We start from the raw sequence: 20,601 nt of genomic DNA, 5'->3' as shown, positions 1-20,601 counted from the left end.
ATGGATAGATGATCTTTTCTTTGTAAGAGGATAACTGTGCTGGATGCAATGCTTCGAAGCCCTCAGGAACGGCCACGGAGTGCCCGCGGATGGGGACGGGACTGCGGGAGGGCTGAACGGTCATCGAGGCAGAAACCTGCGCACATGTGGGGCGGGGCGGGGGGCATTCGTGCAGTTTCAGTCTAAAGAGTTTTTAAAAAGTGAGTTCAGGGGATGGGTGGAAAATTCCCACGCAGCTGCCGAGAAGCGCTGAATCACGCCGCCCAAGGTCGCGCAGCCGGTGAGGGGCGGCGTGTAGGGAGGGCGCAGAGCTACGGCACGGCGCGGCCCCTCAGCGCAGCGCCGCGGAGCAGCGCGGCCGCCTCCCCCGGGCGAGCTCCCGCCCCTCGGGCCGCGATAGGCCGCGCCGCGTGGCCTGAGCGCCGTCGCCGGCCCCTCTCCCTTCTCCCGCCGCGGGTCGGTGAGCGGACGGCTCCGTGGCCAGGGGGAGGCGTGAGGGCCGCGGGACACGCCCGGCCCGGCCGCGCGCCTTCAGCCGCCCGGGGCTGCGCAGCCCCGTCTTCGCTCTGTCAGCGGGCGTCCGCCCCCGCCCTGTCACGCGGTCCCGTGCCGGCCGCGGGGCTCGGCGGAGGAGGAACATAAGCCCGCGGCGGGGCCGTTTTCTTACACGGCTGTCTCGGCGTCGGGCCTCCCCCAGCCTGGCAGGATGCGGGGCCTGCTGCCTGCCGCCGTGGTGCTGTACGGCGTCGTCGTTCCGTGCGCGTTCGCTGTCGGGAGAAGGAACGTGGACCCCGAGACGAACATGAACATCGTGAGTTGTGGCGCGGGGCGGGGGAACGCCGCTGGAGCGGGGCGGTTTGTAGCTCGGGGGAGAACTGGGCCGGCAGCGCTGCTGGGGCTGCAGCCTCTGTACGGCGGCGGTGCCAGCTCAGAGGTGTGTTGTGCCGTATGGTTCCGGGACGGTGGCATCGGCTATTGCCAGCCCCGGTGCCCTGCATCTCTCCTTCGAATCCTGCTTCGGCCCCTGATGCCTGCAGTCGATCTCTCTTTGACTTCTGAGCTAGCTGTGTGGGTTTTGCTAGAAAAGAGCGTGTTCTATAATGTACATAATGCTCGTGCCGTCTTCCCGTAGTTGCAGCGACGGCTGCTTGCCTTCCTGTTCTGTCCTTCCCTTCCGAAGAGAGGTGAACTCTTTGTAGAATGCCCCGGGTTGGAAGTGTCCCGCGAGCAGCGCGCTGCTCCTGGCTCCATGCAGCATCTCTCAGAACCAACGCCGGTGTCTGAGCGTTGCATGAACTCCAGGCTCTGTGCTGTGACACTGCCCTGCAGCACCTGTGCCAGTGCCCACGCAGGCTTCTTCCTTCCTTCTAATCCTCTGCATGCTGCTGTGGTACCAGGTGTTGCAGTGCTTGTTTGTTTTTGGAAGATGCTATTTTTCTTGAGAGAAAATCATAGAATCAGGGAATGACCAAGGTTGAAATGTCACTTTTTGCCTACCATTTCTGTCTCAGAGCTTTGCCCTGTTTCAAAAATCCCCTTTTCGATGCTGCAATCTTTTGCACTATAACAAAGCTGTGACAGTGCAGGGGGACAGTGCGAGTAAGTTCTCCCAGGTCCCTGGGTTAATGCTTGTACTCCGGCAGGCTCCTGCCTGGCGTAGGTCTCAGAAGAAACCTGTCTGTGGTGGGTGGAGGGATGGCTATGGCATACTCCTGCTGCATCCTGTAATTTCACCTTGCTGTTGGGAAGGAGCCTGGGGTTCTCTGAGCGTGTTAAGGAATTAAGCAGGCTGGGAGTTGCTCCAAGTTTCTTTCTTCTGTTTCTTCAGAGTCAAATTATCACGTTCAGGGGATACCCCAGTGAGGAGTATGAAGTGATAACAGAAGATGGGTACATTCTTTCTGTTAACAGAATTCCTTATGGAAGAAAAGATCTGGGACAGAGCAAAGGTAAGATTTATTTCCACTTGGAAAAAACGGTAAAGCGTGGAAAAGTTCTATGCTTTATAAAAAAAGAAAAAAGTTTGACGGAACTTCTGCTCCTACAATCACTCAGAAGATTACAAACTGTAACCTGTGACTGCTGAATGTCATGGCCAGAATGGCTCAGGTGCATTTAGACTGACTTCAGTGAGGGAAGGGTGAAGGAGTTAGAAAGCTGCCTATTCCTGGCATTTCCATTTTGTGACACTAATGCAGTCCCTTTATTGTTTGGTTTTTGATGGTCTGAGAGGCCCAGATCTTCTGGCAGGGAGAAAATAGGGCTAAGACATTTTTAAATATTAATTTAGTGTCCTGAAAAGAGTTTGACTGTACCATTGTAGCACTGTTTCAAACCACATTGGAAAAAAAATCTTATTAAAAAGTATTTTGTTCAAAGTGCCTGAATATTTTTCGGAAGTAGGCACGACTTGTATTCCTCTTCTTGTGAAATACAACTGAACTATAAGAGTTCCCATTGGGAACTTCACTACATAATTACTTCCTGATTTCTGGGGCAATGGGGAAGAATCATTTTGCTCGTTGTAACCACTGAATCTGCCTTTGCAGCAAGTTACAAGCTAGAACAAGTCCTGCTGTTGTGGTGTCATTTTGTATACGTAGCTGCTTAAATTGGAAGATATTGTAATGAGAGAAAATCACTTCAGAGCATCTTGAGTAGAATACATTTAAAATATAGTGCAATGAGAATATGTAGCAGATTATTGGCAGGAGTGAGCTCAGACCAGCTTGTTTTATGGATGTGATGTGATGGAGAACAGGGAGGGTGGTTGGCATAAACCACCAGACAACTCTTTCACAGTAATCTTTACAGTTTATAAGATTGCTTAAAGCCATGGAAGGAGTGCAGGGGGTGCTCAGGTGATAGAAATGAAGTATAAGCTGAGACTTATGGGAGCAGTATGAGCAAAGGTTTTTGCAGCAACTGAATGATGGAATGCTCTAAAATGTGGAGGAAGAGAGATGGATGGCTTTTGGATTGTTGTCTTGCTCTGTGTGCAGAAATAAGTGCGTCTGAATAGCAGTCACTGAATTTGGTACTGGTTATACCACCACCCCTTAGAAAAGGTCATACTGACAACTGCATGTGTTGTCAAAAGCAGCTAGTTTGCATACAGACTGCATCTATCCTAAAGACTATCTCAGAACCTTTGCGACTGAAAAAATTTGCAATGAGAGGTAAAAAAAAAAAAAAAAAAGGGCATTTAAATAATAAATAATTGATTGTCCTTTAGCTGTGGGTGCAAACAAGACTATGGGAAATGCCTCTCCTCTTCTAAAGGCCAGGCAGCAGTCTCACCTGCTGGTTCTGCAGGCGTTGGGGTGTTTGCACCATGCACTGTCTTTCACAAGGTTGGTGTGTAAAGATCAGTGTGTGCGTGAAGCCAGTCAAAGCTGGCAGGTGTCTTTGTACTGAAGTTTTAGAGAAACCACAGGAAAAAGCTGCCTGGAACATGGCAATTTTCATAAATTTTTCATCTATGACATAAGCAAACAGAAGTTTCCCGATGTGTGGGAATTCTCCACATTCCCCTTGCCACATCCTCTATCCCAAGTTCATGTTTTGCAAAGTGCTTTAATTTTAAAAACAAGGATTACTGAGCACATTTGGGGAAGTATGATCTCTTAGAAGAATGAAGATCTCAAAGTTCATGTTGATCTTAAGTTTTTATAGACTTGGTATCTTTTCCCAGAAAGATACGAATGATGTGTTACTGCTGACTTAGCGTATATAATTCTTTTGCAATACCTGCTTAATGTGAATAGGATCCCTTGGAGTTATGGATCACATGATGTTTTGGAACAAACCTACAGTTCCTCTGCTTAAAAAAAAAAAGGAGAAAAAAAAAAGGGGGGGGGGGAATGGAGAGCATAAAAAAACCAAAATCAATGATTTTCATTTTTAGTAGTAACTAAAAATCTTAGATAACTGCATTGCATAGGTAAGAATGGCACTGAAATAAGTTCTTCTTTCTTTTGGACAGATTTATATTTTCAATAACTTTATTTAGGCCACGTATAGATTTATTGAAGTTTTAACTGTTTTACTGAAAGGAGTTGTTGATGTGACAGTAAAAGAATGTAAGAGGGATTATATTTCTAAGTGTATCTTCCAGTTGGAATTGGGGTTGTGTGTGATTAGAACAAAATGTTATGTACAGGAAAAGGTATTTTTAAGTTTCCACCCTTCTTATTCCCTTTTTGGATTTTTAGGACCAAAGGTGATTAAAAATTATTATTGTTGAAGTCAGTTTGTCTTGTGATTGCACAAGTCACGTGCTTCAGGAAGTGAAAACGGAACTGGCAGAAGTTCTGAAACTGGTGGTTAACAGGAGGACAGAATTAAAGCATTGAAGGATTTGAACAGCTTCCACCTTTCTATGTTAATTAAAAAAAAAAAAAGAAAATGTTGGTTCATCTGAGTTTAGTAAAAGAAAAGAAAGTACAAAGCTAGAATTAATCATTACTGAAAGCAGATTTAATGTGAGGCATAAAAATCCTGCACGCGGAAAGAGATGAACTATCACTGCAGTATAGAAAACATTAGTGTGGGAATTGTACTGTCCTGGGTGCTTGTTTGGCATTGCTGGAGATTTATTTTTTTGGCATGGGCACTATGTCACAATGTTTTTATTTTTTAAATGAAATGGGGAAAAACAGGCACCAGAAAGCTCCCCCTTCCCAGACAAAAAGACTGTCAAGGAGAGAAATACTGCTGATTTGGCTTTATGGAACTCATAGCAAACCTTTCTGAACACAACCTGGTTGTGACTGTTTCTACTGAAAGATCTAAGTCCACTTTATCAATGGAGAAAGTACTGTGTGAACTTGGGACTGTTGTAGAACGATGTATCATTGGAGGAAGTTAAATTCCTGAGTAATTTCTGGCATTGAGATAAAATTACCATGTCTCGGATTTCAGTTATTAAAGCAGGAATAAGGGAGTCATTTTCTGTTTTAGGGTAGGATGTCAGGAGAGAAGTTTCCTAAATTTCATGTGGATATTCTCTGTGGTACTTTAGCCACTTACATTAAGGGAAGAAAGGCCTTTGAAACTTAAGCTTCCTAATTGTCTACCCACATTGTTCTTTCGGTTCTGCCAAGAGCTTTGGTAACAAAAAGATATTGGTTGGGGCCAATATTGGTACTGCTAAGCTTCGTAGTTGAAATATTCCAAGTTAGAAACTGAAGCAGACTTTGTCATTCACCTGAATTTTTCTTAGCTTCCTGTTAACATGGAATTGAAAGTCTATGATAAATGCTTTGTTTTTCAGGTCCAAGGCCTGCTGTGTTTTTGCAGCATGGTTTGCTTGCTGATGGCACCAACTGGATCACAAACTTGGATTACAACAGCCTTGGCTTTATGCTAGCAGACGCAGGCTATGATGTATGGCTGGGAAACAGCAGAGGGAACACCTGGTCCAGGAAACATATACACTTCACAGTGAAGCAAGAAGAGTTCTGGATTTTTAGGTATCCTCATCTTTGTAGACAAACTAAGCGTGCCCATTTGTGAACAGGTTTCTGTCTTTTCCTGTCACGCCGTTTCAGTTGCGATGTGGATGTACAAGATGCTTTCTTTCTGTTGGTGCCCTGACACATATGTAGAGGAAATAAAGGGAAGTTTTATGGTCAGCGTTGTGTCCTGAGATGGCTTTCATAGATGGTCAGTAGGACAGTAAATTGCTTTCAGCAGTTCTTGGTATGATGACAGCACTAGAGTGTACAGTTTCTTCCAAAGAAAGCTTTTCTTTATGTCCAGACAGTTGGTCTTCAATACAGTAAAGCTCTATTGCAACCATTGCACTCTGATAATTTTGTCTTTGCTTTGTAGCTTTGATGAAATGGCTAAATATGACATTCCAGCTTCTGTGGACTTCATTTTGAAGAAAACTGGCCAGGAACAACTATTTTATGTTGGCCATTCACAGGGCACCACCATGGGTATGTGAGAAGAGAAGATGCATTCAGTAGAAAATGCTGTGTTTGAAATGATGACAAATTCTATGTGTATGGTTTAATGATATTTTTTTTTTTAAGATTTTAAAAAATCTGTAGCATCTGTTTTTTGACTGCTTCCTGAAATATTCATCATTAAGAAGAAAATGATTAATGTTTCTGTTCTTACTTTAAGTGGGAAGCTGTTGAAATGAGAAAATGAAGTTACAGATTCAGTACAGTTCCTACTGAAATATGTATTTTGATAAGCTACACATAATAATGTAGAATCATTAGATAGATGTAGAATAAATCTGCCATTTCTGGAATATTTACTGTATGGAAGGCCTGCATCAAGTGCTTTTAGACCTGCAAATAAAAAGAAGAATATTGAGTTACTCAGCACCAACTTTTTATTTTCAGAAGAGAAGAAATCCTTCTGATCTTACAGAAAATAGTCACACTATTGATCTAAAAGCTTTTGCACACATCTTAGATTTTGTAAAATCACCTCCACATGAAATTCTTGTCTGTTGTGTTTCAGTGATGATGTTTGTTAATTATTCTTTTATTATTTGCAGCTTTCATTGCTTTTTCAACTTTGCCAAAGCTGGCCAAAAAAATAAAAATGTTCTTTGCCTTGGCACCAGTAGCTACAGTCAAGTTTGCCACTAGCCCTCTGACAAAGTTGGGAGCGTTTCCTGATCTACTTATCAAGGTTTGTTTTTTCATGTTCATATTTTAAGCCAAAGGAAGAGTGTCTCTGGCTGAAAACAGTATAACAAAGAATGTTAATAGCTGTGGATTAGAGATTAGCATGTTCCACAGGAACACTGGGCCAGTTTTTCCACAGTAATGCTCTACAAGTCAGCAGTGACTTCTCTGGTTTTACTACTGTCTAATGATATAGTTTGCATTGGTGATATTGTGTACCTTACAAGTAAAACATCTTAGGTGGAATAAAATAATGCTTGTTTTGGTGTTATATTTCTGGAATTTAGGCTAAAGGAATAATATAACAGCTCTTCTGTTATAGGAGAGTCATGTGATAGCTATACATAGTATACTTCTTGAATTGTCATGAACTTTAACAGATTTATTTCACAATAACTATTAAGTACAGGAGGAAGATCCATCAGAGGGTGATGATGTGCAGCAGCTTTATTTAGATGTTATTAGTCATCTTCTAGAGTTTATCTTCCACCATTAACAGTAAAGGGAATGTAGGCGGACTGGCAGGCTGCAGTCAGCGCTTGGAGTCAAACATTGTGAACACCCTCCTGTGTGTCATTTTTAATGATCACTTCTTTATACCACCTGTGGCGATTCCCATGCACACCTGGTTGTCCTTGGAGATAAAACCTTGTACCGGTTTAGTGCATCCTTGTATGCGTTATTAGTTTCCTGCACCAAAAGCAGCTAGCGTATAAGTGGTACTAACAATCGTGATGAACTTTATGTGAGAAGGAGTAGCTGATCAGTGCCCTGTGCAGATGCTTGTGTTGTGCTTGACTCTCATGGTGACTTGCAAAAAAAAAAAAAAACCAAAAAACAAAAAACAACAACAACAAAAAAACTGGATTGCACAAATACATGAGAGCCACAAACTTGTGGGTCAGTCACATTCTTAAAAACGCTGTATCACTTTCTAAGGAAGTACTGAGTGGGCCACTTTAAAATTTTGGAACTAACAAGAGGAAGTATCCACAACAGCTCATGCAGCTTGTTTTTCTTGCAAATTCCTGTCTTTGAGTCATAAAAGTACAAGGCCATTTCACATTAGCAGGTGCAGCTTAGCCTTAAATGATTCTGATAACAAGAAACTCTATAGTACTCCTGTAAAAATATTGAATTTAAAAATGAATTGAATTTGAGAGGAGACTTGCAATTCCATCATTGTCCCAAATCCCACATACGTTTTGTGGGTGGTAATTCACTGCATTGTTTGTAGCAGAAGCACTAACTCTGACCTTCCCATAGGACTGTAAACAAGGTTGATAAGGAGGTAGGGTTTTTTGTGTGTGTTTTTTTTGTTTTGTTTTGTTTCGTTTTTTAATATAACTTACTGTCACCAGTGCAAATGGAAATAATTACCCTAAGGATTTTTTAGTATTAAAACTAAAACCAGGTGATTCAGTTCGGTTACATGTCTGTGCTATGTTTGTTATCTTGTAGAACTTGTTTGGAAAGAAGCAATTCCTTCCTCAGAATTTTTGGCTGAAGTGGCTTGCTACCCATGTTTGCACCCACAGAATACTTGATGACCTTTGTGGCAATGTATTCTTTCTTCTGTGTGGCTTTAATGAGAGAAACTTGAATATGGTATGTTTTGATGTCTTTTAACAGTGAAGTTATTGCAAACTCTTAACACGATATTGACTGTTTTGCTGTACCAATTGTTCTTTACATGTAATTAAAAAATAATGCCTTTGTTATGCGAAGCGAAGATGTATATATTTGCTTGGTGTAGATGTAATTGTCCAGTTGGAATGGATAGAATTTATCTTTTTTAAAAGGTACTGAGAAGCTAAAATAAACTATTTTAGGAATTTTGGAGCAGTAGGTAAAAGAAATGAATGTGATGGAGCAGGAATGTCATTCAACTTCAAAAGATGAGAGGAATAAAGGTATCACTTTCTACCACTTTCAGTGATACTACTGAAGTTTTCTGGTCTCTTGGTGGACATGTGCAGTTGTTTTCTCTGGGGCCAATGTCCATCCCTGCTGATGACTTCATCTCTGGTCCTAGTTGCACAGGGCTTGTCCGTATAACTTTTTGTTCATAGTATCATAGAATGGCTTGGCTTGGAAGGGACCTCAAAGAGCATCTAGTTCCAGTCCCCCTGCTGCAGGGGGGGACTGAAGTAACCACTGAATCAGGCTAGTCACTAGATCAGGCTGCCCAGGGACCCATCCAACCTGGTCTTGAACACCCCCAGGGATGGGGCATTCATTCTCTGGGCAGCCCCTGCCAGCACCTAATAACCATCTCAGTGAAAACTTCCATCTTATTTAGTTAACAGCAATTGGTGTGTATTTTTTTTTGTTCTCCTTTTTAAATGCTTCTATGTCCTTGACAGCAGCAGAAGCTGGTATCAGATTACCCATCGGTAGAAGGAGGCAGAGGATGTCTTTGGTTGGAGTGAGATGGAATTAGTGTTACTTTTGTCACCGCTCACCGTGTGTGGAAAATGCACTTTGTATGTCAACTCCAGGGTGCAGTTTTTTTTATATTTTCTTGCCCAAGACATATGTATTTGTCAGCATTAAAACTGTATATTTTTAATTTCAGGATACTTAGTTTCCCCTGGATATAGTATACTTTTAAACTGAAGGTGTATGATGCTTTGAGTCATTGTTAATTGACAGGTACTCATTTAGATGTGAGTAACTCTGATTTTTCTCTGAAGGTCCATGTAAATATTTAATGTGTTCCCAACTCTTACAATTATAGCATTTTTTGAAAGGTGCTCTAGCTATATAAGAATAATTAGGTATGTCAATATTACGTTTAAAAATGAGTTAAATTATGCAGTCAATTGCAGTACATATGAAACTTTTACCTCACCTGTTTGTATGGTGCTTGGTGTTTTCTTTAATTTCTTTTTTTTTAAGAGTAGTTCTAAGAAGAATTGTCAATTTTGCGTTAGTTGTTCCAGAAGCAATAATAGGTAGAATCTTTGTGCTGTGAAGTGTAAATTGTGTTAACTATCTTGTTGCAGAGCCGTGTGGATGTGTACTCATCGCATTGCCCTGCAGGGACATCTGTACAAAACATGATCCACTGGAGCCAGGTAGAGTTTTCAGAATCTAAAGTGTTCATGACTCTAGCTTGCCTGTGGAATACTGACACCCCCTGATATTTAAGTGGAATAAAATTTCTATGTAGGTATGCAGCATAGCCTTTATGAAATTATGGAACTGTTAATAGTCAGAACAGCAGCTGTTCACTGCAGCTGCTTTGATATTGACCTTATGGTGATGAGCCCTCTTCCCTATCTCAGTAAAAGTATGCTGATGTTAAGCAGTTTAGGCCAATAAACAATACAAGTGGAATGACTTAACTCAGGGAGATGCTGTAACAAATATTTGCTTGCCTTTCAACAAGCCTTGTTTTGACTAGAAGTTATATTTTTAACCAGGGAAGAGCAGCTGGCTTTATATTCAACTATATTGTTTGGTTTTATTTTATGGTTGGGTTGTTTTTTGTTGTTTTTTTTAAGTATATTTTGTACTTCACCTTAGAGCACAGTTACTTCATGCCTATGATGCTGCTGTGCTGCTCAGCAGGCCCAGCTATATGCTGGCAAACAAGAGGAGACTGTCATGGAAGCAGTGATCATTGCTGTGTTTGATCTTGTAGCTGGACTTGTTCATCCATTCAGAAGTGATCTGTTGCACTGTATACAGTGGTTGAGTGTTGAACAGAAGGAAATCTGTGAACACTTTTTTTTTTTTTTTTTTTTTTTCCAGAGAGGGGAAATGATGTTAAATCAGAGTGGACTTCATAATAAAGGTTCACTACTGTATTCATGTAGGTTGCCGTGAAGGTAATACCTTCTACTTATTTCCATGGAAATGACAAAAGATGCAAGAAGTACAATAACACTATCTGATAGAGCAAATTCTCAGCTATTTTCCAACATAGTCACCACCATTAGCTATGCATTTTTGCCAGCAATTAACAAGAGCATGCATACTGCATTTGTAAACGTCTGTACTAGTGGAGGTGACACACTGTTGCTGTCACTGCTAAAATGTGCCACCCAACTGCCTCACTGTGTTCACATCCACTGTTTGGTCTCCAGAAACATTCAGCAAGCATCAAGGGATGTCAATAGGTGCCATTTTTTTTCTGCGTGGAGGAATTCAGTGATACATCTTTGCTTCAGGTGCCATTGTGTCAGACTGCCCCTCTGTTGCCATCTGTCTCTCGGCAACAAACAGTAATAGAATACTGGTGGAAGGGTTCAACCTCTGCTTCTGTACCACCTGACTCTGACACTGTGGCTCAAAATAATAATATAGGGGCATTACTTTTGGAGCAGACCTGGTACGTTTAGACAACTATGCAATCATTTCAGAAGTAAGCATAAAGTTGTCACATCCTGGCTTTGGATACTGAAAACTGTTTTTCTTAGTCTTTCCTTCTGTCGTTATGACAGTCTGTGGTCTGTTGCTATTGCATCTTAATGTTTCCAACTCCCAAGACGTGTGGCAAAGCAGTGATCCTTGTCCTTGTTAGTACTTGGCATTTCAGTGTCTTGTGTGTGATCTGCCTTTGCCAGTTCTCCAGCAGATAGTCTTTTTTTTTTTTTTTTTTTAAATCCTTTTGATAAAAGTTTTTTGGATTTTCAATGTGTGTGTGAATGTTTGTTCATTTCTAGGCTGTGAAATCTGGGGAACTCAAAGCTTATGACTGGGGAAGCAAGGCTGCAAATATGGCTCACTACAACCAGGTAGATACTTTTCATGGATCTGTTTAAAATTTTTGAGTGTCACAAAAACAAATCTTTGGGCACTCATTCAAGGTGCTCCGTTTATATTGTGTTCTAAATGGTGTTGTCCAGTAACCAGGCTGGAGATTCTTTTCAAAAATAAAGAAATAAACCACAAGCTTCTCCCCCTCCAAAACAAACAAACAACAACAACAAAAAAACAACCACCAAACCCACAATCAAGAAACACAGAGCCATAGAGCTCTGAGGTTGTCCTAAATCATTATGGAGTCCATGCTCCAATATGAAGTTGTGGTGGCAAGCGTTTCTTGAAGGTCATCCTTTTGTTAAGATTTAATTAAGATTCTGCCTACATCATGAAATCCCAGTGTACTTCTCACAAGAAGGGACATACTGTAAGTTCATTTGTATTGCTTGTCCTCAGCTTCTTAATCTTCAGTTGTGTTTGTTTCTGAATTGCTATGTATAGTACTAAAAATATTTCGCCACTTGTCATTTTAGTGACTGAAAAATACTGCAGTATTGTACTTCCAGAGGAGCTATCACTTTTGGTGTCTGATTCAAGTTTAGAAATTCTTGAATGAAATAGGCAGTGAGAAGTCTCAGAAGTCTCAGTCTCAGTGTTACCTTCCTGGCTTGCAGGCTCTCCAAGCTACATTTTTACTGCTGTGCATAATATAATATTGCAGAACACTTTGGAATTACCTTTTTTCTTGAAAGTCAGGATTCCATCTACATCTCTGGCCGTCCAAAAACAAAAGAGAAAGTCAGAATCTGACATATCTTTACAGTTACTAGTATTATGCTGCAGTTTAGTACTGCAGTTTAGTACTGCCCTAGAGACTTGTTCTTTCTAATGCTTTTGTTTCTATTTTTTGTCCCTCAGTCTACTCCCCCTTTCTACAAAGTAAAAGAGATGACTGTACCAACTGCTGTATGGACTGGTGGACAGGACTTGCTGGCAGACCCAAAGGATGTTGCCATGCTGCTAACTCAGATCACAAACTTGGTTTACCACAAACACATTCCAGAATGGGAACACTTGGATTTCATCTGGGGCCTTGATGCACCTCACCGCATGTATAATGAAATGATTAACATGATGAGGAAGTATTTGTAAACCAGCATTGTATTTCAGAGTATTAGTTCACCAGAAATTCACCTTTCTGGAGCATTTGCTTTTCTGGCAATAACGCTACATTGCTTATTTATGTTGTGTTTTTAAAATGCCAGCAATGACTACTGAATGGGATTCATATTTGATTTTTTTTTTCCTCAGTATTATTTTTCTCTCTTGCAAAAATCCTCATTCTAACCTGCTGATTTTGCACACAGTGGTACAAGATCAAAAAACAAGCAGTGTAACTTTGCACACATCTTGTGTATAGATTTAGTTATGTCTAAAGATAAAATAATCCACTGAGTACCAGAGAACTTGAGAATTTAGAAGTGTTTTGCTCTGTGTAAAACGCTGCCACTTCTTACTACATTGCCATTTCTGAGTACCTTTCAGAAGTACTCCTTGTACTGCAGCGACCCCATTTGATGCTGGTACTTCAAAAAGCACTTAGTGACTTCCTGATGTGTTATTTTAGCCATTATTCAGAAGTTAGCTACATCAGATGACTTCCTTTTTCAATATTGCCAAGAAGAATTGTCTTGAAGTCATAGAAGATCACCACTGTCAATTGGAAATCAAGAAAAATGCACTAATCACACAGCATCACTGAAGGTTTCCATGTTCCACGTAATAGCTATGGATAAGGATTGTTACTTGCCCTTGCTGATTCCTAGAACAGAAGAAGCAGTTAAAAGGAATAATAAAAAAAAACACCACTTTTATCTTTGTGAATAGGTTGTGACTTACTAAGAGAATGACATAAAACATTTGTGTTTTATTTGCACTGACCACTAGAAAACTCTCCCCCTGCCACTATACTTCTGGTCAGGGAAGGGCCAATGTATTAATTCTATATGTTGAGCAACTTATTTTGCACGGACTCTTCTCCCTAATCATCTGCAGCTTTGAAAGTCTGTTTACTTTTTAGCTGGTTGTATGGTGCTTGCCACCATTGTGTTCAGGAACTATAAAATAGGCTGGTGAAGCCTGGCAGTATTTATGTCAATTTCCAGTTGTCTGTTTCTACATCACAATGGGGCTAAGCCCCCCTTCAGTGGGGGCAGAGAATTCACATTTGCTTTAGAGGCCTGACTGTGGAGCTATAATTGTCTCTGGTATAGGTGCCTTGCTCTTTCCATTGACTATGCAGAGAACTTTGGTTCCTCTGAATTTCATGCCTAATGGAGATGTATGAACAATCATCAGTTCATACTGACATGAGTCATGTTACCTCAGTCCAGATGGTAATTTCTGTGCCATAGTTGGAGTTTGTTCCAGATCTCTGTAATCCTAAGAGAAAGAACTGCCTTTTGTATATGGTATAGAAAATAGTACACTTTAAACTGAGGCAGCCTCTTTTTTTTTTTTTTTTTAATTGGAAAAAGGAAACCACACAAGAAGCCATAAATTAGGGTTTGTTTTGTTTTGTTTTTTTACTCCTAATTCAGTCTCAGGGAGTCAGGCTTTGTTTAAAGAAAAAAGTGGTTTGTGGTATTTCAGTTGTGATTCCTAGCAGGACCTTTAAGTTTGCTTCGTATTTGTAGCAGCTACATTTGCTTCACACTGATGTGCTGAAAGAAAGACTGTAGGAATCCCAATTGACTAACTCTGCAGCTGTGATGGTATGATGGCAAGAGCAATGTGTGTTACGTTCATTAAACTTGAGATATTTCAATAAATGTGAGAGACCTACTCAGAGTTCGGAGTGATGTGATCTGTTTGACTTCTTGTTTCATGTATGCATGTGGACCTTTGTGGCAGAGAATGCAGAGAGCCAAGTCTATTCTCACAACTATTCATTCATAAAACAAGTACAATAAAAGAGTAGAACTTCCATTTTACTTTTGTCATCAGAGGGGCTTTGCCTAAACATAAAGGGCCATTTATATTGTTTCAGAAGACTTTTCTGAGACTTTTAGATAAAGTACAAACTATAAATAACTGCTCAACTGCTTAGTTGTTCCCTAAGCCTGCAGGTTAAGAGTTTCTTTTAAAATACCGACGTGGTAAAAAGCTTCTTGTATCACATTCTTAAACCTTGGGTAATTAGATTGCTTAACTGAGTGTCTGGTAATCTCATAAATAGCATGCAACCACATTATACAACAGGGAACTAATCTTTCTCTTGGTGAATTTGACGTGAATGCCAAGCATCAGTAATAAATAAGATCAGGCCATACCTTTCTGTCCATCCTGAATGCAGTAGATGTGCAGTCAAGATAGCAGGGTGTTTTAAATCCTGTGTTTTGCCAGCTTTGTTATTTGTTAGAATTCCTGTGTGCCTGGAAATAAAACCAGAATAATTGAAGTGAAATGGCTTTAAACAAAGCCATTCTGGACCTTCTCTCCTTTGCTGGAGCAGGGATGTCTGTGGAAATTGGGAGCTGCTGTGCTGTCCCCGGCCTGCTAGTTACAAGCATTGCATAAGACAAAGTTGGAGAAGCACTGTCAATGGAAAGAGACATGCAAGATAACACCGCTGAATGTGATGGAGAACAGCAATACTGAATGCTGCACTTTTTAAAGCAGATCTTGTGTACTTGATGCCTGTTCTACAGACCATTTTTTCTCATACAGTGATATTGAAGATTGGCTGAAACATAAGCTTCAAATAATACAAAAGCTGACAGAGAGCATAGGACACCTTCCACTGACATTTGGTGATGTGAGCCAACTACGGCAGGAAGCTGGAGACAGCGGTCCCTGTGCAGCTCATGGATCGTCAGACTCACTGACCTGTCTGTGTGTGAGCAGCATGCACAGTCCTGGGCTGCCGCTCCCCGATCTGCAGTACAGATGGGCACACAGGGGTTGGAACATTGGTACGGAAATATTCAGATTAGGAAAACCTGCTCGTTCTGTTAAGAAAAGTAGGCTGAGCTGAAGATTTTCATCCAGACAGGAAAGAAATGTGTGCAGGAGGGATCTTCAAGTATGCAGCACACCAGGAAGCCCGGTGTTAGGGGCTGCAGGAAGTAGTGGCTCTTGTCCCTTCTCTAGATTCACCTCCAGGATTTGACTCTCAATATACCAAAACACGAACAGTCTACAAGTTGAAAAAGACGTTAATAAGCGAAGCCCTTTCTTTCCAATTAACCTGCCGCATCTGTGACAAAGATCTACGCCTCCCAACTTCGTGAAGTCGCCGCCCCCTGCCGAGCGTTTTGCTGTCCCAGGAGCGCTTCCACAGGCGGGAGCCGCTCCAGCCGGCAGCCGTTGACGGAAGGCTCCGCAGGGTGGCGCCGTTGCGCAGCGCGGCCGCCGCAGCCCTCGCAGGGCCGAGCAGAGCCGGGCGGCCGTCCCGGCCGGGGGGCGGCAGGCGGGCAGCGGGCGGGGCGGGCTCCTCGCACCGGGCTCCTGCAGCAAGGTGAGTCCACGTGCGAAGGCTTCAGCTTCAGTGTGATTCCAGCTTAATTAGTTGTTTTAAAGTGAGAGAAGGAACAGCCTTTAGCATCGTTTTCTGCGGCTACTCGCCTGCTCCCCTGTCACTGTCCTAAGTTTTCCTCTCTGCTCTGCAGCACCCGCCTGTGCCAGCGGGCTTGGCTGCACCGGGCTGTGCCTCTGCTCTGGTACAGCAACCATCTGTCTGCCCAGAGAGCGGGAGGCCGGCGGGAGGGAGAAAGGGTTTTGCCTCTGCTGCTGTGAGATTGGTTTCAGCATGCACATCCCGGTTTCCCTTCTTCCTAACTTTTCCTTGCTTTCCTAACCACTTGTTTGTGTTCTGCTGTTTACCTCACTGCAGGGCCTGGGGTGGGTGCCTGTGTCTTGTGCTCATGTGGAATCTATTTAAGACCCTTTGCGGGGCCTCATTCCAAGCTATGTGCCCTTCAACCTAACTCCAGAGCAGCAGTCTTGGCTTTTTAAGAGACTCATTTAGAGTCCTGTAACACATGTGGAAGCTGAGCGAAAAAAGCCAGGGCTGTATTGTTGAATTAATTACAGAATGGATTTGTGTATGCTTCGTCTTTTTTTCACCTTGTGTTGACAAGAAAACCTAAGTCAGAGGAAGGAAAATATGCGAAATAAGTGCTTTTTGATGGCAAAGCGAAGGAACTTGAAATCGGTTTCTGGAGAAAAAGAATTTGCTGTCTCTGATGCAAGGCGATTCGCTTTCCTGAGCCTGAATTAATTCCCAGCAGGGTGCAACTTGACAGCAGAGTTCATCCTCCTGAGCGCCAGCAGATGGGGCACAGCGGCGGTGGCTTTGTCTGCCTCGGAGCTGCAGGTTGTCGCTGAGGTAAGCTGTGCTTGCAGCCCTCAGCTCGTTTGTGCTTTATGTTACAGGATGTACTAGCAATAAGGCTGCAAAATTCTGTTATTGTTCCTTAAGGGATTTAGGAATATTTTCCTATGACATAATCTGCAGGCAAAATGCCAATTCTTTAAGTTTTAGCTGATAGGCGTAATTGGTCCTACAACTTCATGAGAATTCATATAGCCATTAATACTTAGTTGCAACAGTGTTTCAGGGCAGTTAATCAGTTTCCCTCAATCTCCCTTTTGACAGATTTGGAATATATTATGGAGAAGAATCAGTCCTTGCATAAATCTAATAAAATGGAGAATCACATATTGCGCCTGGGGGGCTTAATTTCTGATTGTAACTGCATAAATCAACAGAAAACATCTCTCAGAAGAAAATGTTGCATCTTACACAGTGATTGAGTTATAAATGCATTTTTCATGTTCTTATTGTGAAATGGAGGTCAGTTGAGAACATACTTTCAGGATTGAAACAAATCTCTTGGATATAGGTCCTCATCCATCAGACTGGAATATCTCACAGGGTTTTAGTTTCCCTACATTCAACAACCTGAATTAATTGAATTCAACAGCACAGTCTCACATCAGCAGAAAATCTGAGTCTATTTCTAAAACATGTGTGCAACAGATAAAGTTTTTGAAGGCTGTACCAGAGCTGTCTCCAACATAAAACTTCCGATTGACAGAGTAATAGCACAAGTGACAGTAATGTTACTGTTTCAGTAAACTGGAAGTCTAAGGAGGGAGCAAAATTTGTGTTTACTTTAGAGCAGAATCTCTTGAAGATGAAATAGCTGAAGCTGAAGACAAACTTAAGGATTAGGAAACACCCATGCATAGATTAGAAAAGTTCTGCTTTTCTGCTAACTCATTATTCTTAATTATTAAGAAATTAGGAAACTCTCTCATTTACACCTGTAAAGATCTAAAATCATCTGAACAAGCTAATAAAGTCATCCAGGAAGCTGAGCTCATTTCCAATATTAGAATAAATGCTGTGTCTACAAAAGAGGTGAGTTCATAGGAAGCTGGTGGCAAATTGTTTCCCTAAGTATTCAAAGTTTTGTTTGCCATTTTCAAGAAGCACAGAAGAGGTGATCTTGTAGTGTTGAATCAAGAACTCTTGTCTTTTACCACTGAAATACTTTCAGCAAATTAGAAATGCTGAGATTCAAATTCACTAGCTTTTTTCTGCTCAGCGCTTGTCTGTGATCAAAGGAAGATCCTTTAGAGGACACTGGTCTAATCAGTGAATCTTTTATTTACCTTAAGTTACTGTGATACTAAGGTGAAACCATACTTGGTACAAGGATGAATTCCATATCATATCCCTCAAATTACCAGTAACTAAGAGATATTTTGGTTGGGGTTTGGTTTTTTTTGCTCAACTTTGCATTAGGTCAATTCAAGTGGATTTTGCCTTGTCAAGTGGTTAAAGGAGAACATGACCACAAAAATAGATGGAGATAAATCACAGCTACTTACATGCAAGCTGGAAGCATAGTATCGATCTTACATGGTTTCAACTTAGCCTGTTTTATACCCATGAGATGTTTAGGATGTGTGCCACTTAGCCTTTTATATCCACTTTTATATCCAGGGAATGATTAGGATGAGTCCAAAGTAGCCTATTGTCATACATCTTAATCATCCCTTGGGTATAAAACAAAGTTGAAACCTTACAAGATCTACACTGTGCTTCCAGTCTGAATATAGTAGCTATAGTTTAGCTCCACTAACCACTAAACATCCATGGGTCAGACCTGGAGTTTAGGTGCATATACATCTTTTTAGCAGTCGCAGAAAAAAGTCAATAATAGACTATTTTAGTTTCCTCACTTATAAAGGCAAAAGGATAGCAAAGGCTAATATAACGAGTAAAAGACAGCAGTCTTTCAAGTGTATGCAGTAAGTGGAGTGGAAAATATTCTTACCCCCTTCCACTGTTAGAGAGTTCTACGTTTCAGTTTATTTTTCCTACTATGCAAGTCTTTTGTGGAGCCCCAGTGATTACCTGACTAGCTAATTCTGTTCTGATTGTAATGCATTACACCACTTCTATACAGGAAAGGAACTTCCTCCTTAAAGCCAAGCTAAATAAGGAGTTTCTGGGCGGAGTCATCTTCTGAGCAGCCTAGATAAAAGCTTACCAGGATTTACGGAGCCTCAGACTGCAATCAGCATGAACTGCAGCTTGCCGGACAGAGTGCTGCTCAGCTGCACGATGGAGAGACAGCTGGATAGGCTGTGCCTCCAGTTTCTTTGGGACTTTGTCAGAGCAAAAGAGACATTAATCAAGTCACCGTTTTTTCCAGTGTTGTTTTCTTTTACAGCGTACATGGCTTTCTGTCTTCCTTATATTGCACTGGACTTTTTAAGCACTAGACTGCCAAACTTGAGAAAATACAAAATCCAGCCACAGAACTATCCAACTCTTGGAATGATGGTGCCTTGCTTTATTCAGAGTGTGTATCACCATGTTGTGTGGATTTTCCCAGTGACATTTCTTCACTGGTACTGGAAACCAACGAATCTACCGGTGATAGCTCCAGAGCTGCCTCAGGTCCTGCTGCAAGTAGGAGTTTGCCTGCTTCTGTTTGATTTCGAATATTTCTTGTGGCATTTGCTTCATCACAGGGTGCCTTGGCTCTACAAGACCATCCACAAGGTGCATCACAAGCACGTATCGACATTTGCTCTTACCACGCAGTATTCCAGCGTATGGGAACTGCTGTCACTGGGATTATTTGCTGCCATCAATCCATTCCTCCTTGGATGTCATCCTTTGACAGAAATGATTTTCTTCCTTGTCAACATCTGGTTGTCAGTGGAGGACCATTCGGGATATGACCTTCCGTGGTCAACTCACCGACTTGTGCCTTTCGGTTGGTACGGAGGAGCACCGCATCATGATCTCCATCATCTGAAATTCAAGTCAAACTATGCTCCTTACTTCACCCACTGGGACAGACTCTTTGGGACATACACAGAGTCACATCCTAATTAAGAATATTTGCCTATTTGCCTGTGGATGAATTTTTTGTTGATAAACTATGCTGGGACATTAATTTTTCAAAGCTACACAGAAGATTGTATATTTGAAGCTACTTATAAAGTCTATGGCTATTTATAACAAATCCATTTAATATATATATTTGTTTGTATACTTGGAACTTCCTATGTTAAATGACTGCAAAAGGGATAGTAAATATCTGTTACTTGAGTTTGTTTGAGTCAAAGTAAGGGAAGTGTAAAGAGATGTTCTCTCTTCTTTCTAGCTTTCATAAAGCATTTATTGTTTTACTGTATGATGTTTATACATACACCAGAAAAAAATATTTTACTGCTCTAAGATGATTTATGATGTAAACAGAGAAGGTGCACAGCATGGATTTTGTGGAGCTGAACCTGCTGGATCATGTTATTGCACACTGATGTTGTAAAAAAATGCTGCCAGGCAATCAGTACTCATTTGCTGACTGTGCAATAATTTTGACATTTGTATTTTAAATCTTGATGTTCCTTCTGTTTTTAAATAAATATGGTCCTTCCTTCCATTAAAATTATGTTACGTTTCATGTTATTCATTTTTCTGTTCATATTATGAATATATGTGACACCTTTTTCATAGGTGTAGTTTAATTCAGTTTTAGAGGTAGGGTTTTCTCCTTAAAATATTGTCAATTTATTTCAAAAGTAAACCAAATACTTTTTTTTCTTCAGAATTGTATTATGTTTAGATAAATTTTGATTTGGGAGAAACAGAATATTGAATAATGCATTTTAAAAGTCAGGGTGAAAATTCATTATAACATCTTGG

General features: G+C 41.2%; 2 protein-coding genes across 4 annotated transcripts; both read left to right on the top strand.

The window, feature by feature from the left end:
• The first annotated feature begins 277 nt into the window (after positions 1 to 277).
• Positions 278 to 14,216, top strand: LOC100551061 (putative lysosomal acid lipase/cholesteryl ester hydrolase). 2 transcript variants are annotated; one of them, XM_085229719.1, is made up of 9 exons: positions 278 to 811; positions 1,829 to 1,949; positions 5,276 to 5,474; positions 5,836 to 5,945; positions 6,521 to 6,657; positions 8,115 to 8,261; positions 9,662 to 9,733; positions 10,413 to 10,489; positions 11,327 to 11,376. In XM_085229719.1, exons 1-8 carry the CDS (start codon positions 707 to 709, stop codon positions 10,485 to 10,487), a joined length of 966 nt encoding a protein of 321 aa, XP_085085845.1. In that variant the 5' UTR covers positions 278 to 706; the 3' UTR covers positions 10,488 to 10,489; positions 11,327 to 11,376. The 2 variants fall into 2 exon arrangements, with proteins under 2 accessions (XP_085085845.1, XP_003208075.5); XM_003208027.5 differs by lacking the exon at positions 10,413 to 10,489 and adding an exon at positions 12,285 to 14,216 and having other exon boundaries at positions 282 to 811; positions 11,327 to 11,398.
• Positions 14,217 to 15,754: 1,538 nt separating this feature from the next.
• Positions 15,755 to 20,347, top strand: CH25H (cholesterol 25-hydroxylase). 2 transcript variants are annotated; one of them, XM_085229522.1, is made up of 3 exons: positions 15,755 to 15,885; positions 16,658 to 16,755; positions 18,848 to 20,347. In XM_085229522.1, the coding sequence occupies exon 3, from the start codon at positions 18,964 to 18,966 to the stop codon at positions 19,786 to 19,788; it is 825 nt and encodes a 274-aa protein (XP_085085648.1). In that variant the 5' UTR covers positions 15,755 to 15,885; positions 16,658 to 16,755; positions 18,848 to 18,963; the 3' UTR covers positions 19,789 to 20,347. The 2 variants fall into 2 exon arrangements, with proteins under 2 accessions (XP_085085648.1, XP_003208071.3); XM_003208023.5 differs by lacking the exon at positions 15,755 to 15,885 and having other exon boundaries at positions 16,296 to 16,755.
• The last annotated feature ends 254 nt before the right edge of the window (positions 20,348 to 20,601 follow it).

Source organism: Meleagris gallopavo, chromosome 8 (genome assembly GCF_905368555.1).
Source record: "Meleagris gallopavo chromosome 8, MGAL_WU_HG_1.1, whole genome shotgun sequence".
In the NCBI taxonomy this organism is placed as follows: Eukaryota; Metazoa; Chordata; class Aves; order Galliformes; family Phasianidae; genus Meleagris; species Meleagris gallopavo.
The sequence above is the reverse complement of the archived record's forward strand: the minus strand, read 5'-3'. Positions and strand labels throughout refer to the sequence as shown.